This window comes from Salmo salar, chromosome ssa07, assembly GCF_905237065.1.
Source record: "Salmo salar chromosome ssa07, Ssal_v3.1, whole genome shotgun sequence".
Lineage (NCBI taxonomy): Eukaryota > Metazoa > Chordata > Actinopteri > Salmoniformes > Salmonidae > Salmo > Salmo salar.
In genome coordinates this window covers 37076645-37102244 of record NC_059448.1, presented here as the reverse complement: position 1 = coordinate 37102244, position 25600 = coordinate 37076645, and the positions used below count along the sequence as shown (strand labels likewise).

Below are 25600 nucleotides of genomic sequence, written 5' to 3'. Positions count from 1 at the left end.
TCTCTCTCCCTCAGTGCCACTTTCTTACAGAATGATCTCTCTCTTCTGATCCCTCTCCTCTTTAAGCTTGTTAGAGCCCAGTCTGTTTCCCAGGGACACCATGAGATTAGGTGTGTGTGTGTGTGTCTGTGTGTGTGCCTGTGTGTGTGTACTGTAGCCTATGTGAACATGCTGTGTGGGAGGAGTCTGTACTTGGCTGTTCCCTGACCTTGGACGAGAAAAGCGTCTGGATGTGAGAGAGCGAGAAAGACAGACTTGGAGAGTTTGGTATCAACATAATGCACAGCACACTATAAGGAAGGGAGGGGGACAGGCAGAGACAATGGATGCTGCGGTATAGGCTACTGCAGTGCAGGTTTGTGGGTTGTTGTTTCTGCGGCTGAAGATAGATTTTACATTTGAATTCTGAGAGTCACCTGGCAACCCGTAGCTGAGCTGGAGAGTGATAATGTCTGTACAGGCCAGACGACAACACAGCATACAGTAAGTCCTACACCGCAATTTGTGTGTGTTCTTCCGTCAATATGTGTATTTGTGTGTACTTTGAATGTGTTATCTAGAAAGTATTGTGTGGACGTAATGGACAGACAATACTGAAAGAATGAAAGCTTTTTTGATGTGCAAGGTAATTATGTCGAACGTCCTAGGCACTTAGACTCATCTAAAATGGATAGTATATTATTTATCTAAGGTTTTTAGTCTTGTGTGGTTATTTGGTGCTGTTTATTCCCCTTTGGGGGATTAATAGAGTATCTATAAAATGTTCTAATTCAGTCTAATAAACTACTATACTGTACATCGCCCCCTGCTATGCTGACATTGGAGTGTGTGTGGGTGATGGAGTATGTGTGTGGGTTTCCCTTGGTGCTTGGTGGGGATGGATCCACTATGTATGAGGTGCATTGTGTGTCCCCAACCACACACATTCCCTCCCTCTTTCTCTTTGTATTGTCTGGTGACTGCTTTGGTTATTGTCCCAGTCTTGGGATGTGGGCACATATTCTACCTCCTCCCCCCAAGTCCTTATACACCCTGTTTTTATTGTGATAAAAGGTAGTATGTTGATAATGTATTCAAATTATATGAGATAATTATGGTTGGTTATACAATACAGAAATACACTGTATAATGCACTTCATGTTCACTCACCTAAGAGCACTGAATATAATGCAATAGCAGGATATGGTACACTTTCCCGAGGGCTTGATTGTGTGACAACCAGAGTCTCAGCAGCGGATATACTTCATTACCCATAAGCCCAGCACACAACATGGAGAGCTGGTTTATCTGGGCTCTTAACAGTATAGGAACATCTCTGGCCCTACCTCCCAGCAGGGGACCTAACCTCTGATATGCAGCCAGCTCAGACAGAGAACACCTTAATCCAAACACACACACACACACACACACACACACACACACACACACACACACACACACACACACACACACACACACACACAGAGATTAGGCTACTTGCAAACGTAGAAATGTTTTATAAGCAATTTATTACACATGTAGCCTGGTCCCATATCTGTTTGTGCTTTTGCAAATGCCAACTCCATTGCTGTCATTGGCGCGACAAGGAATTGGAATGATAACTCAACACAGTTCCCATGGATTCTACATGGGAAGTCAGTATGGAATATTCTCTATCTTTTCTCTCTTTCCAGGCAGCCAATGAAAGAGCCTGGAACAGAAAGCTGAGATGGAGTACCCAGGGTGCCCTGCTGCTGCCGGCGTTGCCGTGGGCGACGAGGCGGAGAAGGAGGGCCACGCCCAGGTTCTGTTTGATGAGTTTGTCCAGGCGTCTACCTGCAGAACGACACTCCGTGCCTTCAACCTGCTGTGTGAGCACCTTCAGCTCACACACACACACACTCAGCCACAGACACACTCCCCGACGCAGCCGCAGAGGCCTTTCTACCACACCCTCAAAGAACGCCTCAGCTACTGGAAGGCAAACGCACTGTGGGCCAAACTGGACAAACGAGCGGCCCACCACGAATACGGGAAGGGCCGTGTCTGTGCCAACACCACGGTACTTATTAGTCATTTAGAATCTGGTATTTAACATTTTCAAATACACAGGCTGCACAGCGTGTGTACGTTTTTAGCTTCTCATCCCAGCTGTCCCCTCTCCCAGTGTGTGATCATCGGGGCGGGGCCGTGTGGTCTGCGTACAGCAGTAGAGCTGGGGTTCCTGGGGGCCAGAGTGGTGGTGCTGGAGAAGAGAGATGCCTTCTCCAGGAACAACGTCCTTCACCTCTGGCCTTTCACCATCCACGACCTCAGGGGCCTCGGGGCCAAGAAGTTCTACGGCAAGTTCTGTGCTGGAGCCATTGACCACATCAGTGAGTATGGAATGATCCCTGACACTTGACCCCTGAGTCTCCATGGTTACAGCTATGGGGCTGTAACCATGTTCACCTCTCTCTCTCTCGCCCCCCCCACCCCCCGCTCTCTGTAGGTATACGGCAGCTACAGTTGGTGTTATTAAAGGTAGCTCTGTTGTTGGGGGTGGAAGTCCATGTCAACGTAGAGTTCAAGGGACTGGTGGAGCCACCTGCGGACCAGGAGCAACAGAGTAAGACCTTTTGTGTGTGTGTATGTGTGTATATATATATATATATATATATAATGCCTTTATGTGTTTGTGTGTGTGTGCCTCAGAGGTAGGCTGGAGGGTGGAGGTGAAACCCAAGTCTCACCCTATTAACCAACTGCAGTGTGACGTGGTGATCGGAGCTGATGGACGACGGAACACACTGCCAGGTAAATCATCTAGTAGCACCTACCGAAACACTGAACTGAAACAGCAACAGATCTCAGGCAGCATCAGTCAGACCTCCCATCACTGAAAGAACACATTTCTTAGTAAATGTGTTTATGGGAAGGGAATTTTTCTCGCCCTCTGATCCCAGAATTCCTGTTTGCAATCACATCCTGTCTCCCATGTGTCCAATCAGGGTTCAGGCGTAAGGAGTTCCGGGGCAAGCTGGCCATTGCCATCACAGCTAACTTCATGAACCGTAACACCACGGCTGAGGCCAAGGTGGAGGAGATCAGCGGAGTGGCCTTCATCTTTAACCAGAGGTTCTTTCAGGAGCTACGGGACGCCACGGGAGTGGACCTTGAGAATATAGTGTACTACAAGGACGACACGCACTACTTTGTGATGACGGCTAAGAAGCAGAGTCTGCTGGAGAAAGGAGTCATTCTGCGGGTAACAACACACACAGACGGGCCTCCCGAGTGGCGCAACAATCTATGGCACTGCATCACAGTGCTTGAGGCATCATTACAGACCCGGGTTCAATCCCAGGCTGTGTTGCAGCCAGCCGCGACCGGAGACCCATGAGGCGGCGCACAATTGGCCCAGAGTTGTCCGGGTTAGGGGAGGGTTTGACCGGCTGCGATGTCCTTGTCCCGTCGCGCTCTAGCGACTCCTTGTGGCGGGCCGGGCGCATGCACGCTGACTTCAGTCGCCAGTTGTACGGTGTTACTTGGCAGGGTCATGTTTCAGAGGATGCATTGGCTCTCGACCTTTGCCTCTCCCGAGTCCGTACGAGAGTTGCAGCGATGGGACAAGACTGTAACTACCAATTGGATATCATGAAATTGGGGAGAAAAAGGGGCCCAACATTTTTTTCAACATAAAACAACGCATACACACATATACATACTTTATGACAGACTGATACAGCTGCATTGACTGTATTGTTATTTTACTCATGTTGATCTCACTGCTCTCAACTGCCCTGATATTGACTGTATAACTGTGTTATTGTTCAAACATTGATTGTATCCTATTGTACTGATGTTTACTGTGTCATACCTGTCAGGACTATGCAGACACAGAAACACTTCTGTCACGGGGAAACGTGGACCAGAATGCGCTACTGGCCTACGCCCGCGAGGCGGCGGACTTCTCCACCAATCACCAGCTGCCGTCCCTGGACTTTGCCATGAACCACTACGGGCAGCCTGATGTTGCCTTGTTTGACTTCACCTGTATGTACGCGTCAGAGAACGCTGCACTGGTCAGACAGAGACATGGACACCATCTGCTGGTCACACTGGTGGGAGACAGCCTTCTGGAGGTGAGGAGCGAGGGAGAGGAAGAGGAAGAGAGGAGCAGAGTTGAGGGAGAGTAGAAGAGTGTTAATGTCAGCAATACTCTGAAAGTAATTCTGTTGTAAGTAGCATATGGTTGTAATGTGTGTGTGTGTGTGTCTGTGTCTGCTTGTGTGTGTGTTAGCCGTTCTGGCCCATGGGGACAGGTATAGCACGGGGGTTCCTGGCAGCATTGGATTCTGCCTGGATGGTACGGAGCTGGGCTCAAGGCCTCGCCCCCCTGGACTTACTTGCTGAAAGGTGAGAGGGCAGGTCTGCGGTTAGGAGAACACGCACACCAGCAATCAGGGAATGGGCACACTGTCAAGTTACACATTGTAAAACCTATAGACAAACACACTGCCAGACCCACACAAATATACATGATGTGCCAAAATCATCGATAAACAGGCACCTAGGCTAGGAAACCAAATTATCATTCACCTGATTCCCTAACTAAATAATCATTTCTCTCTCTCCTCTCATTCTCTCTTTTTTTTTCAGAGAGAGTCTGTATCGTCTCCTTCCTCAGGCCTCTCCAGAAAATGTCAACAAGAACTTTGGTCAGTACACTGTAGACCCAGCTACACGCTACCCTAACATCAACCCCCAACTCATCACCCCCGCACAGGTATGCACAAGGCAGACACACGCACACATACACACACACACACACACACACACACAGGTCTGATGATGATGATGAGGATGACAATCTCTGTAGGTGGGGCATCTAATATACACAGAAGAGAGTGGAGGTTCGGGTGCGGACCAGGAACCACGACCCCGGTCCCCCTTGCCGAAGCTGCTACGACAGGGTGAGTCTCACCCTCTGAGTACTGAGGCTACACTAACATAACTCTAACCAATCATCATCTTCACTCATATTTGTTTTCTTCCTCTCTGGTTCCCCAGAGTCCTTCTCTCGTTCCAGTAAGCTTTTGTCATGGTGCCAGCAGCAGACACAGGGTTACCGTGGCGTTGCGGTTAGCGACCTCACTACTTCCTGGAAGAGTGGCCTAGCTTTGTGTGCCCTCATCCACCACTACCGACCTGACCTCATGTGAGTCACCTCTGACCTCTAGCCTCACGCTCCTCACAAATCACCTTACCTCATACACCTCATACAGCTCATCCCAAAGGTAGCATTCAGGCGCAATGTAGTTTGTCTCGCTTCCTTTTCATGGAAGCTCAGGCGCGTGTGTGTTTGTGTGAGAGTGTGAGAGGGGTGAGGCTGATGAGTCAGAAGACCATGGTCCTGATTAGTGCCCTTTTAATTGCCTGATTGGATCAGTGCCTCTCTTTGTCCACTTGCTCTGTGTGTGTGTGTGTGTGTGTGTGTGTGTGTGTGTGTGTGTGTGTGTGTGTGTGTGTGTGTGTGTGTGTGTGTGTGTGTGTGTGTGTGTGTGTGTGTGTGTGTGTGTGCGTGCGTAAGTGTGTAAAGTGTGTCTATTTGCACGTGTGTGTGTGTGTGACCCTCTTACTTTGACTCTCTCATCCCATCTCTCTGCAGTGACGTTGAGTCTCTGAAGGAGGATGAGGGGGAGGAGAATATGAGGTTGGGGTTGGAGGTGGCAGAGAAGGAGTTTGGCATCTCTCCTGTGATGACTGTAGAGGAGATGTCGTCTGTCAGTGAAACGGACACTCTCTGTATGGTCATGTACCTCAGCCAGTTTCACCAGCTCTTCAAGGACGCACTGCCCCCAAGCGGTGAGTTTCTCGACCACGGTAGTCAGCGGTAAGAACTGTTAATGCTCAATTCTCCTCATCACCCTCTATTCTTATCCTACCCTCTCTTTCCAGAATGCTGAATAGTCTTCCTCATCTCCGGCCCTCTCATAACCACATACCTACAATGGCTTACTAAGCAAAAGCAAAGTGGTGAAAATGTTTCTATTCCTATTACCTGTCAGTGGTTATGAAGGAAAGGAGATGAGGAAATGGCTGCGCATGACTGTTCTACTCCTCTTTTTTTTTCTTTAGAATCCCAGACTGAGAGCCTAGATGGGAGGGCTGCTGGGATTGGTCCTGCCTCTCTCCTCAGCCGCCTGGGCCACAGCCCGTCCCGCAAGCGCAACCCCAAGGTACACACCCCTATTTGCTTATGTAGGGACTCTGTTTGTCTGTGTGTAGGTGTACATATATTTGTGTGTGTCCCTCCCATCAGGAGCAGAAGGAGAAAGATGCGGTGGGGAAGAGGAGGAAGACCAGTCGGCCATGTCTGGAGGATGTGAGACAAGATCTCAGATTAGTGGACAGTTATGAGGTGAGAGGGGTAACCTGCATCCCTGGTTAAGGTAAGAGAAAGTGTAACTGCCGGTAGTTCTGTGACTAAAGTATTGAGATGACATGCAATAAGGTAAAGTATTTTAAATGTGAGAACAGCTATACAAAACCTTTGGCCTTAAAGTGACACGGGTCAAACGCTCCACCATTCTGCCTCCCACAGGAAGAGGCTGCCTTGTGCTCTGTGGGTGGAGCAAGCCAGAGCAGAGTGCGCTCGATGGCCAATCAGCTGCTGGCCAAGTTTGAGGAGAATGCCCCTTGCCCCTCCTCCACGCCTGCTGCAGCTCTCCGCAGACAGGTGAGAGGGGATGGGATTCAGAACTCCTAGCTGCTAAGAGTTTTCAGGTGTTACTTAGATAGTTTTCCCTCGCTCAAAGCGTCAAGGTTTTCAAATATATTCTTATTGGAAATCTGTGCTTTTAATCTGAATAAAGGAACTTCTACAGCACGGTCTGTCATCTATAGCTGTTGGTAGTTTAGATCCTCCAGGTGTGAGACGACTGACTGACTTCCTCTTGAGGTTTCAGAGGATAAGCCAGATTAGCTGCACTAATGGGTATTTTGGGTCAGGGCCAATGGGACTCACTGAGCCTTGGAGCAGTAAGTAAGGGTTCATTTGGTTGAAGGGAACAGCTGTGGTTGTAGCAATATGGCTTAAGATTAACTGGTAGTTAGGGTTAGCAGTGGTAGCTCTTAGCCTAGGCCCTAGAGTCTTAAGCCCTCACTCCCTCTACTAACTGACCACCAGGGGGACTCCATGCCCATGCTTCCACCTCCTCCAGCATCCCCTGACCCCCAGGGGCCAGCCTTTGTGGCCTCCGCTGCCACCTGGAAACAGGTAAAAATAGTAAGACCTGCTCCACCTGTGGTTCTTAAAGGACTGTAGAGTTATATAGCTGTATCTCTCTGTGTCACCACATGGGGGTGGATGCTTGTGTGTTGTTCAGTCGCGTGGCATTTTTTCATAGCTCTTTCTTAGCTTTAGTTCCCATCGATATCACAGTATTTCGCTATTTCCCTACCTCGACCACCCACTCACATGATGCCGTCTAAACCCATCTAACCCCAGAAGAAGCGCACGCAGCAGCAGGAGCAGATGAGTTTCAAGTACAAGGAAAAGGTCAAATGTCACACTCTGCCCAGCAGGGGGGAGCAGGTACGCCACCCCCCCCAGAGGAATCTGGGTAATGTAGTTGTGTGTAGACCAGATGTCATGTAGACTAATGATGATGTCCCATGCCCCACATAAATGTTCATAGATTTCCCAAGTTCCCAGTAGCCATCTGTAGACTAATGTGTGTCATTGGTGTGATGACTTTTGAGGTCTCTTCTCGGCTACCTCAGTGGTTCCCTGATATATATTCAGGACAGAAAAGACCAACTGTTCAGAATTGTCTTTCGACAGGTGGCGTCAAATCCGAAGCAGCTCGCAGTCCGTCAAACCAACAGACGGATGTTGCGCCATCTGGCGTATGGCAATGAATTGTTCTCTCAGTGTAGTGGATCGTGACAGATACATGGTGAACGTTGGCAGTAACAGTTGCCCACGGTCAAAGCTTTACCCATACCCCTAGTGTGTACCTACCCCATTCATAGACAATTCATAACTACTTTTAGCGTCAATTGGTAATAGTATAGCCCCGAGGAATGCTTTAAACATTATCACGCATCCCTTGCGGTATGGTTTTGGAAACATATGGAACCCGTCTTTCATGTAAGCAATAAATCATTTTCAAAAATCACAATGTTAAATTACTTAGACACCTTTTAGGGTTAGTGTTCTCACACAGCCATTTCCATGTTGCAGCGTTTGTTTGTGGAAAACAGAGTGGACTACCTGTGCTAATTAGCTATTTGTGTCTCTGAACACCTGTGTGTAAACTGAAGACAGACGCCGCAAATGTGTTGTCACTGAAAAATGCAGTCGGCTGCAACTGTATTTTCAATTTGTGAAATTATCTTGATGTGATATGAGAGGGATTTGTGTTTCTAGAACCATACTGCAATTGGGATTTGATTCACATTTTGATGGAGTATTTGGCTGTTTTGGCTTCCAGAGCCAATTCACCTTTAAACAGAACATGTAAGATCCTTGGACTATAAGGAGTAACGTTGGGCTCCATCAGTCCATTATTGGGCTAGTGTGGACCATGAGTGGGCTACAACTTGAGTTCAATCGATGTGCCTCAGGGCAGTGTCAGAGTGCTAAATGATACTGTAATTCATATAAACAACTGTTGTTTCAGAGAAAGAGGAGGAAACTGGACTGAACTGGATTCAGAGTACATCTTGTTTGGTCTTTAAGAAAGTATATTTGTATAACTTACCGCAGGGCATGTGGCATGTGATAACGCTGCAACTGAAGTTTTCCCATTTAAGATTAAAAAAAATCAGAGGCCTGTGAATGGTTTTTGTTAATGTTTGCACAGCCTTCTTTCCTCAGACTCCTCTCTGATTTGCCTACAAATTAAGTTTGATTGGTGTGAGATAAGGGCCTAGTGATAACATTTATATTTATTATTTTGGACTATTATTACACTGCAACAGAAAGAGGGTTAAATTAGTATAATGATTGAATCCGATAGGGGTTTGATGTGTCCAATAGGGGTAGCTTTGTGTTCCATTTCAAAATCCAAAACACAACAACATGTTTATGGCTCCGATTGCGTCATCCCTAGTGAGTGTGTCTGTGTGTGTTTACTGTTTGTTCTGTCCTTCGTCCTCATCTCGTCTCTATTTTCTCCTGTTGTCTTTTAGAAATACGTTCAGATGTACACAGGGGGAGTGAGCTCATTGGCTGAACAGATATCCTGTCAGCTTCAAAGTCGGGAGTCACCGTCACCCCAGCACACTCCTGATAGGAAGGAATCAGTAAGAATTTATTGGATTATACCCTATCTAGGCTGGTTCTGAAGTAGGCCATTTCCATGTAAAAGTACCCATGAGCACCAAAGTGAAGTTTATAGGAGCATGTCAAATTGGATGTCAAATGAAAGCTAGGAGTCAATAAAAAAATGTATTGAGGCATATATACATTTTTGCAACCATTTTCATCCCAAAAATGAGGAATAAACAAAGGCTTTGATTTCTGGACAAACAGATAGAAAGGGGGTCTTACAAAACATCTACCAGAAAAAGTCTTAAAATGTATTATAAATGTATCAAAACACAATAAGGTTGAAGTAAAGACCCCTGCCAACTAATATCAACACTTATATTTAGTTTGGAGAAATTTCTGTAAGTTTAAGAAACATTGCCTTGTACTGTGAAATTCTGCACCAAAAACCCACATATCTTTAAGATATCTTTGAATTTCTCTACCTCATGAGGAGGGAGGACAATGAAAGTTCACAGAAGTAACAAGTAAAGGTATACCAATCAATTAGTTATAGTGTTTCTACCAGTGGTGTAACATACTTAAGTAGAAATACTTTAAGGTAGTACTTAAATCATTTTTTGAGGTATCTGGACGTTACTTTACTATTTGAAAACTTTTACTTCACTACATTCCAAAAGAAAATGATGTACTTGTTACTCCATACATTTTCCCTGACACCCAAAAGTACTCGTTGCATTTTGAATGCTTAGCAGGACAGAAAAATGGTCCAATTTGCACACTTATTAAGAAAACATCTCTTGTCATCCCTACGGCCTCTGATCTGGTGGACTCACTAAACACAAATGCTTTGTTTGTAAATGATGAGTATTGGAGTGTGCCCCTAGCTATCAGTAAATAGAAAAACAAGAAAATAGTGTGATCTGGTTTGCTTAATATAAGGAATTTAGAATGATTTATTTAAGTATATTTTAGCAATTACATTTACTTTTGATACTTAAGTATATTTAAAACCAAATACTTTTAGACTTTCACTCAAGTAGACTTTAACTGGGTGACTTTCACTTTTACTTAAGTCATTTTCTATTAAGGTATCTTTACTTTAACTCAAGTATGACAACTGGGTACTTTTAACAGCACTGGTTTATACTGATATCAATTCGGTATCAGTAAATCTATCGGTAACGGATTTTCTGCAATTGAGTTGGCTACAATGGGAAACCATAGCAGTCTCAAACCACAGTTGGGTTCACATTTACATTTGAGTCATTTATCCAGAGCGATTTAAAGGAGCAATTAGGGTTAAGTACCTAGCTCAAGGGCATATCGACAGATTTTCACCTAGTCAGCTCAGGAATCAAACCAATGACCTTTTGGTTACTGGCCCAGCTCTCTTAATTGCTAGGCTACCTGCATCCTCACAAGTTTGCGCCGCACAGTAAAGTACAATACAGCACAGTAGAGTACAGTTCAGTACTGTACAATAGAGTAGAGTTCAGTAAAGAAAAGAAGTGTATAGTTCAGTACTGTACTGTAGAGTTCAGTACAGTACACAGTAGGTGTTTGGTATTTTATTATGATCCCCATTAGCTATTGCAAAAACATTAATAGACAAGAACAGCTCAAGGACAGAACTACATCAATTTAAAAATGGCACACGTAGCCTACATAATACATACACACAAACTATCTAGATCAAATAGTGGAGAGGTGTTGTGGGGTGTTGCTTTATTTGTTTTTTGAAACCAGGTTTGCTGTTCATTTGAGCAATATGAGATGGAAGGGAGTTCCATGTAATAATGGATCTATAGAATACTGTATGCTTTCTTGAATTTGTTCTGGATTTGGGGACAGTGAAAAGAACTCTGGTGGCATGTCTGGTGAACTGAACTCTACTGTGCTGTACTCTATTGAGCTCTACTGTGCTGTGCTTTGATATCCAAACTTGTGAAACATAGACATCTATGATTGGTTCAGATTTGGACCCAACAAACGTGGTCTTGTTTGAGTGCACGCGCTTCAGCGTTTTTTTATGGGCCTAATAATAAAGACAATTTAAACAGTCAAAATGTATTTCCTTTTAATGTGGCATGAACACAAACAGTTATGGTATTTTCATCTGATTGTCAAACAAATCACTTAAAAAGTAGGCTACCTGTGCATGGTGCCTCCACTCCAAAATAAATCCAGTATCCAAACTGCATGTATAGGCCGCCTCGCGCCATTTGATGAATGGAAATAGACATCTGTTACGAAACACCAAAAAGTCTTCCTAATGATATTCAGAGATTGACATCGATTAGGCCTACATTAATTGTTCCATCTTGCTGACAAACTGACCTTTTCTGTAGCCTGAAAAGTCGGGACACCTGAAATGGGGCTAAAAACTGTCCCGGGAAAAACGCCAGAGTGTATTACCATTAACTTCAGATAGGCCGACCCGTAGCCAGTGTGTTGTGGTAAAGAAAATAGATCAGTAAAGTCTGATTGCCGGTCGCGGTGAAAAAATAAACGGTCCCTATACTTTCAAAGCATTTTTCTGAAAATTGTGGGTCAACGGCGTTTACTTGCGTTTACACTCCACTAGGCCTACCCTCTCTGCCAAGGCAATTTTAAACACATGAACACACGCAGAATAGGTAGCTTACATTCAATATAATGCATGAGTTGAATCAAAATATTTTTTACATCCTAGTTCATGAGTCGTCATAATTCATGAGTTAATGCTTCGCGTCTTCACAGATCGTGTGACATAAAACACGACCTTTCTTTCCTTACATTAATGACAGTGTTATTTGTCATTATTACGCATTTACCATGTTAATTAGAACAGTGAACTTCAATCCTGTACAAATCATGGATCTTCGAGATCTCGAAAAATACACTGTATGTGTAACTATCCCTACGTAACATTTCATTATGTTTCGCCTTGAAAACAGTTCTCATGGACACACAAATCCCAAATAATGTAGTACTATGCCATTGCGAAATCGAATGCTTCTAACGGAAATAATCAACTATAGGCCTACTGTCAGTAATGTATAGGCCTAGTTGTTGATGGATTGAATGCGCATTGGTGTCTAGCTGTAGGCTAGTTGTCTAGTGATATTGTCGACCATCATCAGCTGATACAGGAAATAAAATTATTGTTGATAGAAAATAATCAAGTTTAAAAAATGGTCTACTACTTCTGGCCACGGATGGCAGGGAGAACAACAGGCGCACCTGAAAATCAAAGCAATGAGTGCCTTAAACAGCTGACTGACAAAATCAAACAATTATAAATCAACGGAGAATTCTAATGCATTGGAATAAAGGCATTTTTTTAAATAAAGGACGCATGGCAAATAAATGGCGAAAATTAGGATTTACAAAGGAAAATCTATTCGTAAAGGAGCTCAGCTGAGACTGAAATTCAGCCCTATTGAGTGGACAGCGCAGCCATAGTGAAATACATGGTTTAAATTATGACAGAAACTTCTATGTCATTGGAAGCTTTTATTTTCATATTTACCACTGTAAAACATATTTACCACTACATTTTAAACGAATAGGAAAATAGTTAAATTACTATTACTTAGAGAGCCCCTCTCCCCCCTCCCCAAAAGTTGGACTTTTGTTGCATTTAGGGGAGCTAATGTCTCATTCAGGGGAGCTGAGCCCCCTCTCTGGCTCCCCGTAATCTTCACCATGTTTATACATTTTGTGTACCTATTTAGCATACATCACCATGAAGAGAATGACATTTATATCCATAATTATTCATTTCTGTGTAGTACAGATCCGGGAACCATAATTACCTAAGTCAATGTCATGTCATAGCTGACACCTGATGGTTGAATCTTAATCTTAATTTAACACATATTGAATCTTTTTTTGGAAAAAGGTGGACACAAAAACTTGAGGGAGATTTTACCATAATTCTGTTACCAAACTTTGCATTTGCACGGTTCATCTAGTAAATGTGTTTTTGTTTGGCTAACTCTGATCCATGTATCACAGCTTATTCTCTCTTCACCCCCCCCCCTCTCAGGCTGGCGTTCACTCTGTGTTGGCGGGGCCAGGGCCAGGAGGTGCCAGTGACGTGTGTTTCTTCTGCAGTAAGCGTGTGTACGTGATGGAGAGACTCAGTGCTGAGGGACTGTTCTTCCACCGGAGCTGCTTCCAGTGTGACCACTGCAGCTCCACCCTTCGCCTAGCCTCCTACGCCTACGACCGGCCTAACGGTGAGGGGGGGGGGGGGGGGGAGTGACTGAGCTCCATAGGGTTAGAGAGTAATGTTAAAAGTGGGTAACTCCGATGAAATACAAGGGCTGCCCTACCACACACACACTGAAAATACCTCTACCAGCCCAGCATGGTCTTGGCACTGAAACACTGCCTCGACTTGTTTTACATGCTTTACCACACCTTGTTGTGTCATCTTGAATGCAGCTCTGACCTGCAGTTTATGAGGGTCAGTGACACTCAATCACGCTGATTTTACACTGATTGCACCAATCTGCCCTCAGGGTTGATGTTACACTGCATGATCACTTTGTGAGGCTTCCAGGTTATCAGCAGACCAGAGATCAACTCAGTTGACACATGAAGAACACAAACTCAGTGTGTTGCTTACTGCACAGTTGGCGCCTGGGGCACCCTGGACTGACTGTGTGGTTGTGTATCTTTGATTGGGTGTGTGTCTTAAAATAAGGGGGTGGGCCTCAGTCGAGGATTCAAATTACTGTAGCATAAACAAGGTGCAAGTAAAAAATGTGGTGGTGCATCAGCAGTTTTTCTCTTGTTATGTCAGTCACTCAATTAGCCATGTCAGCTAACAATTTTTAGATTAGTAAGTTAGCTAGCTAAACTATCTACATGTGTAGTAATCAAGGCCGAATACCGACCGTGCATGCAGAACACGTTCACAGGGGCTCTGACCTCCACGGGGCCCCCATTGATTTTGTTACTCACTCTCACTCAGATATCATTGACATGGCAAAAGTCATGGCAAGATGTGTAGAATTGCAGGAAATAAACTTTCAAACTGCAGAAATGTCTCTCCACCCCATGGCAAAATGGTTAGAATTGCAAGACATTTCCTGTAAAATTGCAACATTTTCTCTCTGCCCCATCGCGAAATGTGTATAACTGCAGGAAATTAAATGTTAAACGTAAATGTTTCTCTCTGCTGTGAATAGGAGGTCCACCAAAATGTTTTGCCCACAAGGTGGGGGTGCCCCCCCCCCCAACCAAATCTCACTTAGGGCCCACAAAAGGCTCTGGTGTTGCATGTGTGCATGCCTGCTTGCGCGTGTGTGACTGTGTGTGTGTGTATTGTACCTCTTAGAGATGTGATACAAAAGATGTCAGTGTTGTCATGTCAGGGAGCTAATCTCTAAGTTTAATTCAAACCGTTCAACCAATCAGGGATGAGGTGTCACATGATAACCGTTTGAGTGTGAGGCGGGAGAGGAGCGTGTGTAGGGTCGACCTATATATGAAGTGGTCTGTCAGTGTAAGGACCAGATCGAGTGTGTCTTCCCGTCAATTCTGTAGAACGGCGCTTTTTTTCTATGGAGGAGTCACACTGTAAGACACAACTCTATTTCATTCACCCCATTCCTTTCCAGGAAGCTGAGAGACTTTTCCTCAAGGTCTAGGGACACTGTTTTCTTTGTGTGGAAATGTAAAAAAGATTTAGCTGAGGATGAGACTTGTAAGATACATAACACTGTTTTCTCTGTAGTTCTACTGTCGTTAGATAACGCTTAGGTTTTTCGTTTAAAGTTCTTCTGTAAGATGCGTGGCAGCTGCAGATCTCTCTGTAGTGCGGTCCTCACGCTGCAATTCTTAGTGTGGTGAGGTTCTAAAACTGCTGTGTGTACGGCGGTTCTATGTATGGTGTTCTAACACATTGGTTCTGTGTGTAGGGAAGTTCTACTGTAAGCCGCACTATGAGGTCCGTCAAGTTGGGCCGGTCCAGAGGAAGAGACCAGCCCCTCCTACCTCCGACCAGCACCCAACCCCCTACGAACGGACCCCCTCTCAGCGGACCCTCCTGGTAAGGACTTCTGCCTTTCCCCTCGTACTCTGGCTAAATGGAAGTTCTTGGCAGACCTGGGTTGTAAACTCCTGATATTTGTATAGAAATAGCAATTAAGGTTTCATTTGATGACGAGCTCTCTCTCTCTCTCTCTCTGTGTATATTGTATTGTTTTGAGGAGAATACGTCACGTGTGTATGAGCTTTTCTGTAGATCAATATGCTGATCCTTGGAGTTTTTGGGGGTAAAATACTATTTTTTCTTTGACCCCAACTTTGCTACTTCCTTCCAGGAGTCTCCAGCTGCACTGTCCACTAACCCTCGCTCCTCAGTAACTGTGGTGACAGCAGATCGCAGGTCCTCAGGTATGCCAAGCGGTTCATGTATCTGTGTCATGTGTGTGTTTTCACTCGTAATGCTTGTGACGTGTGTATGTGTGTTTGTGCACAGAATGTGTTTCTTAGTGACGCCGCTGAGTGTGTAAAGAATGTCCTGAGTGCCCAAAGAATGTGACATTGACTTTGGCTAAGTGTATGTCTGTGTGTGTGTGGCTGGTGTGTGTGTGTTTCTCAGTGGCGTCTCTGATTGGGAGTGGGTCCGGCTTGGTAAAGCTTCTATGTGTGTGTGTGTGTGTGTATGTGTGCGTGTGTGCGCTCAGTGGCATCTCTGATTGAGAGGGAGTGTGGCTTGGCTAAGCGCGTGCGCGGCACGCCAGAACGTATAGAGCTGGAGAACTACCGTGGGAGCCTGGGGAGCCTGGAGACTGAGCAGCTAACAGATGAGCCGGAGGAGGTGCCAGAGGAGACGCTGGCCAATTACAACCTCAGTCTGCTGGTGACAGAGGAGAAGAAGGCCAATCACAAGCGCAGCTCGTTGCGGGACAACGAGGGCACCAGGTCAACATTACAAAAACAAACATATATCTGTCCTCTTTCTCTCCCCCTCTTTCTCTCTCGCTATCTATCTCCCATATCCTCTCCCTCTGTCTCTTCCCCTCTTTCTCTCCCCCTCTTTCTCTCCCCCCCTTTTCTCTTGTACACACACGAACACACACACACAGTAATTGCCTTCCTCTCTCCTCATAGTTCGGAATCAGAGACGGAGGAGGAGGGGGAGAGGCAGCGGGCTCTAACCAATGACCTGGCTAGAGACTCCTGGAGGAAGGCCATGGAACTACACGCACGCCTCCGAGGAGAGAGAGGAGATGACGAAGAAGAGACAGAAGAAGGAGAGGAGGAAGGAGAGGTTGATGAAGAAGATGATGATGATGATGAGGAGTTATCTAGTGACGGTAATTGGGCATTTTTCTCTCTTTTCCTGTGTGTGTCTCTCGAAGTGCTGTTAGAAAGATTTGTTTTTAGACTAGTTTCCTTTCCTCACCTTTCCCCTCCTTTCCTCTCTTTTGTTCTCTATTCTGTTCTCTCAACCCTCTTTCTGTCTGTATCTGTGTGTGTGTGCCCTCCCTCCCTGCCCATCTCTCTATTTGGTGTGTCTCCCCCTGCTGGTAGAAGGGGAGTACTGTCCGTGGGAGAGGGAGCGTCACTCAGGTCTGTGGCTCCTCCCTCGAGAAGAGGTGGAGACAGGTGGCACCGCCACAGGAGAGAAAGCTAACAAAACATGTTTATCATTTTTATTATGGTAATTGATTTGTTACTAACCATTTTTCATGTTTTGTTGTATCCTTGAGCATAATGACACACCAGTAGGCCGAAGTTACAGTAACTTCCCCATCTATTGCACCCCATGGACTTAGACAAGTGATTCTTGCACCACTGTCCAATGGCTTTGGTGGCCGTGGTTGCCCAAACCTTATTACTAATATCCTTTGCCTCATCAAGTCTAGAGTGTTGCTAAACAACGACAACAAAAACACTAATACCTACTCTTGCTCAATACCAACTGTGGCTCACAAGCAATATTTTCTGTACGACACAGGATGTTGCTATCTAGTTTTCTCTGTAGGGATTCTGACTTTCTCTTTACTTCCCCTCCCTCTCTCTCTCTCCCTCTCCCTTACTCCGCCTACACCTCTCTCTCCTCATCCCTCTCTTTCCCCCCCCCCTCTCTCTCTCTCTCTCTCTCTCTCTCTCTCTCTCTCTCTCTCTCTCTCTCTCTCTCTCTCTCTCTCTCTCTCTCTCTCTCTCTGTCAGGGGAAGGAGCATCTCCCCTCACCGCTGAGGAGGTAGCCTCGTTGGACGAGTGGCAGCAGAGCACACACTCTCCAGACACGTACACACCTGACACACACACGCCTGACACACACTCTCCAGACACACACACGCCTGACATACAAATACCTGACTCGACAACACCCAACACACACGGTCCACACAGCCCCACCAGTGTACCCAATATCACCTTCTCCACTCCAGCCACTGCCTCAACACCGTTCACACCCTTAACGTCACATGCACCCACACCCTTAACGTCGCATGCACCCACACCCACGTCCTCAGTCTCAATTCCAGACTCCTCTGTCTTTACCTACTCCTCCCCCAACTCCTCCACCACCTCTGGCTGCTCCCCGGGTCCAGACGAGGGAGAGGAGGATGGGGAGAAGAAAGAGATGAAGGAGAGAAAAGAGCGAGAGGAGAGGGAGAGAGGGGGGAAGGAGAGGGTGTGTGACTCCAGCAGTAGTTCGGGGATCGGTGTGGGCGGGAGCTCCACCACCTCTACCTCGGACCCTCTCACCCCTCCCGGCATCCCTCCCCCCGCCCAGCTCAAGGCATGCTGGGATAGCCTGCCCCACCCTGCTGTGGAGGCGGAGTCACTGCAAAGCCCCGCCTCTCACTCTGCCCCTCGATTTGCCCCCGCACCTTTCATGGCGTCGGCTGTTGTGCGGGGGGTCGGGGGCAAGAAGCTGAAACCGTGGGACGTGGATGGGGGAAAGGGATCTGTTGCGGGGGGGTCTGTTGGGGCGGGGTCTCTTGGGGAGCAGCTGTGTAAGGGTGTAGTAATAGACCCCTTAGAGGACATCAACCCCCCCTTGTCCCCCCTGAAGCCCCTTAAGGCAGTGCCCAGAGACGAGAGAGAGATCGGGATGAAGAGGGAGATGGAGAGGAGGAGGGAGATAGAGAGAGCAGCCATGGGAGAGGACACAAAAATCCCCCTAGGAAGGGAGCCTCTCCCAGGGAAGAGCAGAGGTGGTCTAGACCCCCGCAGACTCACAGAGAGCCTGCCTCCCCTCCTCCTCACACAACTCCAGGGGGGCTCCCTCTTCCCTTCACGTAAGTGCCACAGGGACAACCAGCCCCCAAGCCAGAGTGTGTCGGAAGCGGGCATAGGAGAAGGTGGACCCCTGGGCCTGTGGAGAGCTGTCTTCTCTGGCTATAAGAGGGACAGGAAGAAGAAGGGCAGGACTTCCCTTCCCATTATGACAACAGCCCCAGCCCCCAAAGAGCAGGGCAGGAGGAAAACTTCTGCGGAGAGAAGAGGTAATACACACACACACTCTGGTGATCTGGTATAGCGATTTCCTATGGTGAACCTCTGTGTTTGTGCAGGTGTGAAGTTCAGGGAGCGCCAGAGCTGGTCGGAGCCAGAGGAGTCAGACATCACCTGCTCTGTTGTGATGGAGAGATGCTCCATGAACCCCAAGGCCAACGTAAGGACATCACTACTAACACTACCACTGATCTTAGAGCAGCAGGCTGACATTACACTACAGCTCTGACTGTGAGAGTCAGTGATGTCACTACAGACCTATGTTCAGCTCTACAGCTCTGTGTGTGCCAGCAGTCTTTACAGTGAATGTTTGGAGGAAATGCGTTCACACTATAGGAGGCTGATGTCATATGTGTTAGGGGATATCTGGTCTTTGTTGTTTACCATATCTCCTGTCTTCAGAGGCTCAGGTAAACGTTTTAATGGATTCATGTTTTTAGCTTCGTCTGGAGCTGTTTGACCTAACGTCAGACCTTCAGAAGGAAACCATTGAGGAGGAGGAAGAGGAGAATGTGGAAGGGGAGGTATGCTACTTTGTGGCAGTAGGATGAAGGCTGTTGTGTCCTTGTCCAGTTAGAGATCGTTACAGCAGAGTGACTGAGAGAGGTTACGTTTCTCCCATTGTGTAGATGGTTACGTTTCTCCCATTGTGTAGATGGTTACGTTTCTCCCATTGTGTAGATGGTTACGTTTCTCCCATTGTTGATGTCGTTTCTCCCATTGTGTAGATGGTTACGTTTCTCCCATTGTGTAGATGGTTACGTTTCTCCCATTGTGTAGATGGTTACGTTTCTCCCATTGTGTAGATGGTTACGTTTCTCCCATTGTGTAGATGGTTACGTTTCTCCCATTGTGTAGATGGTTACGTTTCTCCCATTGTGTAGATGGTTACGTTTCTCCCATTGTGTAGATGGGTCATTTATAGCTGTAGTAAATAGTTTGTAAGTTCCGATTTAGAGTACGTTTTGTCTGAACTAGACATACTATATATTGGGTCTTCGATTTTGATTGTTTTTTGGTCTTCGTCTTTCCAAGTCTGCATATGTGCCTCATGCCCTGGCCTTTAAGAGGGCGTATGCCATTAAGGTAGTGTGAACATTCTCATTGGTTGCATCAAGCCTTTCTGTGCTGTGTGCTGCGTCCTTATCGTCCCTAAACCTCAGTAGTGTGTATACTCAGTAGTGTGTAGTGTGTATGTATTTGTTGCTGTGGTCGAATCTTAATTGTGTGTGTGTGTGTGTAGCCTGCTGATTCTCTCTCTCTCTCTCCTACAGAGGCGCGTGGGGAAGGAGAGGGAGCGGGACAACTCCCCCCATATGGATACACAGCGGAAGTCATCGTGCCCTACGGAAGTTGTGGGGGTACTGGTGCACATGATGGACCTGAAGGACCCGTCCAGCCTGGATGTGTCAGAGGCCATGTTCCACAGAGAGAGAGACCCAGAGGAGGAGCAGCTAGATGCCAGGTTAACACGCAGAGTACAGAGGGCAGCACGCAAACAGGCCAAACAAGAGCAACTCAAGAGACTCCACAGAGCCCAGGTAAGACGCAGGTTTATAATGTATGTGTGAGTGCGTATGATTTGTTTAAAGCCTCGTTGGTATTGTAGATGACCCTAACATGCATTTTTTTGTCTTGATCTTGTCCACATTCTGATTGTGCCCACATTTTCAGAAATATGTCTAGTCGTGGTATTAAACTATCTTATATCCGTCCACTGTGTCTGCGTTCAGGTCCCTCCCTGTACGCAAATTATTTGACAGCTATTCTTTATTTATTTATTTTAAGACACATATTGATTGTAAGCTATAAAAACAAAGACAGTCACACACTTTATGTATAAACTCCCAGTAATAATTGGTTTACCTCATAAATAACTGGGAGATTATACATTGAGCTTGCGACTCTCTTTGTTTTTATAGCTTACAGTTTATTCACTGTTAGTCAGCACCTCTACACTAAAACATTTTCTCTGGGTGTGCGCCAGCACATGCTTTTCATAAGACACATATTGATGCCGTAAGTCAGTGGTGCCACCTGTCAATGATTTTAGAATGCGGGATAATAGTTATTTAAATGGGTTCACTGTTCGGATTTGTCTACACTTGTAAGATATCCAGACACCTTGGATTTACATAGGCAGACCCATTCTGATCTTTTGCTCAATTACTGGCTAAAGGGCTGATCTGATTGGTCAAAATACCAATTAAAGGAAAAATATCAGAATTGGGCTGCCTGTGTAAACACAGCCGATGCGTGCCTGACTACTTGAGTGTATAAAATGTGCCTTATCAGATGATCCAAAGGCAGTTGGAGCAGGTGGAGGAGAAGCAGAGGCAGCTGGAGGAGAGGGGTGTGGCTGTGGAGAAGGCCTTGAGAGGGGAAGCGGGTAAACACTCACTTTTTACACGCTTGTTTGACATCATGGTTTGTTTTACCTATATTACTCTTAGTTAGTTTGACTCAGCAAATGACCAGTGTATGTGTGGTCATGTGGTCAACTCCCTTGTATGTTCTCATTAAAGACTACTGGGGAGAGTCGAATGACAGTGAAGAGCTGGACTTACACCTGGGAGGTATGTACCTCACGTACTATGCTGTATTCCCTCATACTATTCATTACCCTCCAATCTAACCCCTGGTTCCTTAAACGCCTCCCTCCCTCTCTTTCCATTTCCCCCTCGCTCCTTTAGTCATGGGCAGGCAGGATGACCCAGCTCTGATGCAGCAGTGGTTCAAGCTGGTCCAGCAGAAGAACTGTCTGATGCGCTATGAGTCAGAACTCATGATATTGTGAGTATCTATCTGACCCATGACCTATGTCAAATCAAACTTTATTTGTCACATGCGCCGAATACAACGAGTGTAGACCTTACCGTGAAATGCTTTTCCGGTACTTACAAGCCCTTAACCAACAGTGCAGTTCAAGAAAGAGTTAAGAAAATATTTACCAAATAAACTAAAGTAAAAAGTATCACAATAAATAACAATAACTAAGCTATATACAGGGGGTACCGGGTATATGTGAAGGGGTACAGGTTAGTTGAGGTCATTTGTACATGTAGGTAGGGGAGCAGTGACTATGCATAGATAATAAACAGCGAGTAACAGCAGTGTACAAAACAAATGGAGGGAAGGGGGGTGTCAATGTAAATAGTCCGGTGGCCCTTTCATGAATTGTTCAGCAGTCTTATGGCTTGGGGGTAGAAGCTGTTAAAGAGCCTTTTGGTCCTAGACTTGGCGCTCTGGTACCGCTTGCCGTGCGGTAGCAGACAAAAGTCTATGACTTGGGTGACTGGAGTATCTGACAATTCTTGGGGCTTTCCTCTGACACCGCCTAGTATGTAGGTCCTGGATGGCAGGAAGCTTGGTCCCAGTGATGTACTGGGCCGTCCGCACTACCCTCTGTAGCGCCTTATGGTCAGATGCCGAGCAGTTGCCATACTAGGCGGTGACGCAACCGGTCAGGATGCTGTCGATGGTGCAGCTGTAGAACTTTTTGAGGATCTGGGGACCCATGTCAAGTCTTTTCAGTCTCCTGAGGGGGAGAAATGTTGTTGTGGCCTCTTCACGACTGTCTTGGTGTGTTTGGACCGTGATAGTTTGTTGGTGATGTGGACACCAAGGAACTTGAAACTCTCAACCCGCTTGATGTTAATGGGGGCCTGTTCAGCCCGCCTTTTCCTGTAGTCCACGATCAGCTCCTTTGTCTTGCTCACATTAAAGGAGAGGTTGTTGTCCTGGCACCACACTGCCAGGTCTCTGACCTCCCTATAGGCTGTCTCATCGTTGTCGGTGATCACTGTTGTGTCGTCAGCAAACTTAATGATTAATGATGGTCTGTAATCCATGGCTTCTGGTTGGAATATGTATGTACGGTTACTGTGGGGATGACGTTGTCGATGCACTTATTGATGAAGCCGATGACTGAGGTGGTATACTCCTCATTACCATTGGATGAATCCCGGGAACATATTCCAGTCTGTGTTAGCAAAACATTCCTGTAGCTTAGCATCCGTGTCATCTGACCACTTTCGTATTGAGCGAATCACTGGTACTTCCTGCTTTAGTTTTGCTTGTAAGCAGGAAACAGGAGGATATAATTATGGTCAGATTTGGCAAATGAAGGGCGGGGGAGAGCTTTGTATGCATTTCTGTGTGTGGAGTAAAGGTGGTCTAGAGTTATTTTTTGTATTATTATTTTTTAATTTTTCCCTCTGCTTGCACATGTGACATGCTGGTAGAAATGAGGTAAAACGAATTTAAGTTTGCCTGCATTAAAGTTCCCGGCCACAAGGAGCGCCACTTCTGGATGAGCATTTTCTTGTTTGCTTATGGCCTTATAGAGTTGGTTGAGTGCGGTCTTAGTGCCAGCATCGGTTTGTGGTGGTAAATAGACAGCTACGAATAATATAGATGAGAACTCTCTTGGTAGATAGTGTGGTCTACAGCTTATCATAAGGTACTCTACCTCAGGCGAGCAATCCCTCGAGACTTTTTTAATATTAGACATCGCACACCAGCTGTTACTGACAAATAGACACACACCCCCACCCCTCATCTTCCCCAGTCACCACTGGACTCTGTGCTTTGTGCTGCCCTAATGTATGAATAGTATGAGCACTTATGACGGAATGGCAGTATGTAGTATGCCTCAGTGCAGTATGCAATTATCTGAGTCAATCAGTGTCTCTGTGGACTGACATGGTCTCCATGGCAACTGTCTCTCCATCAGTGCTCGGGAGCTGGAGTTGGAGGACAGACAGAGCCGTCTTCAACAGGAGCTCAGAGAGAGGATGGCCGTGGATGGTAAGTACACTCATAGACATGCAAACACACACGTCATACTGTACCATAACGCTCTTAATATATTCTCTGTTTTCATCTTTCTCTCACTCCCTCTCTTTCAGACCACCTGAAGGGTGAGGCAGAGCTGGCTGAGGAGAAGCTAATCCTGGGGGAGATGTTGGAGGTGGTGGAGCAGAGAGATGCTCTGGTGTCTCTGCTGGAGGAGCAGCGGCTGCAGGAGAGCCAGGAAGACAGAGACCTGGAGGCCATCATGCTGTCCCGGGGCCTGGGCCTGCACAACTGGGCCTGAGCTCTATTCTGGGGCCTGGGCCTGCACAACTGGGCCTGAGCTCTATTCCTAGGCCTGCACAACTGGGCCTGAGCTCTATCCCAGGGCCTGGGCCTGCACAACGGGGCCTAAGCAACAGACACTCAGGTCACTTCCTCTCTAAAGCTGCGATCAGGGTCATGGTTGTAAGGTCACTTCGCCTCTGATACAACGTTATGACCAGGATCAAGGCGGGACTGTGTCTAGATGATTAATTTTTAGGATTGGAGATGTTTCCCCATCCTGCTACACCCCATCCTGCTACACCACATCCTGCTACATCACATCCTGCTACACCCCTGACTCACTCTGGGCCTTTGAGATGGCTCGCTGTTCTATGCTCACTATACTCACCCAGGCTGTTGTTATGGCGATATGTGGCATGTTTGAATGATTTGTATTGTTATTCATTAACAATTTAGAGAAACGTATATTATGTAAAAAGAAACAATACTCATTTTTTTAAAACCTTTTTTAAATTACACTAATTACGTTTTACTTCATACATTGGATAATAAAGACATTCTGACATCATGTTTGAACATTTTAAGATGATAAGGGGGACTCCTGTAGGGGAGCGGGAGGGAGACCTGGGGGTGGGGAGCTAGGGAGGGACTTTTTTTTTAATGCAGTAGCTGCTGAGATTACTCTCAACTTGTTCACTACTTTCTAAACCTGCCACTTGTATAAAGGGGTGGCAATATAGTATCTCAAGGAGTTTGTGGCTCTGGGGTTAAATATTTGCCATGAAGCCAAGAGGTTGTGGGTTTAAGTCTCATTACCTGTGCTGCTAATGTCAAATATATGGAAATAACTATTCCATTGTTGAGTGTGCTGCTAATGATAAATATATGGAAATAACTATTCCATGGTTGAGTCTGTGGCTCTGGGGTTAAATCCCTGCCTTGTAGCCAAAGAGTTGTAGGTTCAAAATACCTGTTTTGTGTGGATTTCTTCAATTCTCAATGTAAAAAATACAGAGGGAAGTGTAAAAGAGTCTGTGGCTCTGGCCCCTGAAGCACAGGGTTGTAGGCATGAACACAGGTGCCTGTTCTGGAGCATGGTTGGATATTGAGGACTTCGCTGGTCAGTGAGTCAAGGCTACCTGAGGGAGTGGCTGCCACACAATGATGGCTGATTGGATGGGAGTAATAAGCAGAGGCAGAGGGGTAAATTCCTTGGGTTCGAAAGGGTGGACAGCAGCGGTTATGGAGAAAAACGTCTGGAAAAAGTGGGCTCTTATTCTTTTATATCGAGATCAATGCTTATCACAGAAGTTCAGCGCTAAAGCCCAATTGTAATTTAAAGGCAATGTTTCCGCGTTGGCGGAGATGGCATTTAACGCTGTATATGTTGGCCTTAATCGGAAATTACTTTAGAATGTATATTGCGCAATCTGTAACACATCAGCGATACAGATTGAATAGGGCCCTTCGTTTTAAAATATAGAGAAGTCTATTGAAAACAAATGAGATTTTCTCAATAACCGCTGCTCATTGACTCCGAGTAGCATTCAAGTGGTGCGCACAGGTCTTGAACCCATGACCTGTCATTGGAGGACAAGCTCCTAAACCTGAGGCACCAGCTCGTTTACAGCTTGTCTCTTCATATATGTATATTTAACAGACTGTGAAAATGCATTCAAAATAGTCCAGCAAACTATTGCCGTTGCCTTAGGTCTTGGATTTCCAAGACTACATTCAAAACACAGAGTTGAGATTTGAACCCACAACCCCGTAATTGCAAGGCAACACTCAGGCAGGGATTCAATCCG

At 46.0% G+C, this 25600-nt stretch overlaps 1 protein-coding gene across 4 annotated transcripts; it reads left to right on the top strand.

Annotated features, from left to right (window-relative positions):
• Positions 1 to 10: 10 nt before the first annotated feature.
• LOC106609145 (protein-methionine sulfoxide oxidase mical3b) lies at positions 11 to 24360 on the top strand. 4 transcript variants are annotated; one of them, XM_014207622.2, is made up of 33 exons: positions 127 to 483; positions 1674 to 2041; positions 2147 to 2354; positions 2471 to 2587; positions 2674 to 2775; positions 2970 to 3226; positions 3846 to 4103; positions 4262 to 4377; positions 4621 to 4747; positions 4841 to 4934; positions 5032 to 5179; positions 5630 to 5826; positions 6100 to 6200; positions 6284 to 6382; positions 6566 to 6700; positions 7151 to 7240; positions 7472 to 7558; positions 9160 to 9273; positions 13272 to 13464; positions 15154 to 15284; positions 15559 to 15631; positions 15925 to 16162; positions 16352 to 16557; positions 17417 to 18700; positions 18770 to 18870; positions 19151 to 19234; positions 19746 to 19796; positions 19985 to 20251; positions 21006 to 21099; positions 21236 to 21286; positions 21404 to 21503; positions 23446 to 23519; positions 23621 to 24360. In XM_014207622.2, exons 2-33 carry the CDS (start codon positions 1709 to 1711, stop codon positions 23806 to 23808), a joined length of 5718 nt encoding a protein of 1905 aa, XP_014063097.2. In that variant the 5' UTR covers positions 127 to 483; positions 1674 to 1708; the 3' UTR covers positions 23809 to 24360. The 4 variants fall into 4 exon arrangements, 3 of the variants coding, with proteins under 3 accessions (XP_014063097.2, XP_014063099.2, XP_014063098.2); XM_014207624.2 differs by lacking the exons at positions 7151 to 7240; positions 7472 to 7558 and having other exon boundaries at positions 135 to 483; XM_014207623.2 differs by lacking the exons at positions 19151 to 19234; positions 19746 to 19796 and having other exon boundaries at positions 139 to 483.
• The last annotated feature ends 1240 nt before the right edge of the window (positions 24361 to 25600 follow it).

What these genes read in the sequence shown, in the direction of transcription:
- LOC106609145 (XM_014207622.2), top strand. Translation starts at nt 1,709, where the DNA reads ATGGAGTACCCAGGGTGCCCTGCTGCTGCCGGCGTTGCCGTGGGCGAC. An exon ending in GATTAGTGGACAGTTATGAG is followed by an intron (nt 6,383 to 6,565) that starts GTGAGAGGGGTA and finishes TGCCTCCCACAG; the next exon opens with GAAGAGGCTGCCTTGTGCTC. An exon ending in CTCCTGATAGGAAGGAATCA is followed by an intron (nt 9,274 to 13,271) that starts GTAAGAATTTAT and finishes CCCCCCTCTCAG; the next exon opens with GCTGGCGTTCACTCTGTGTT.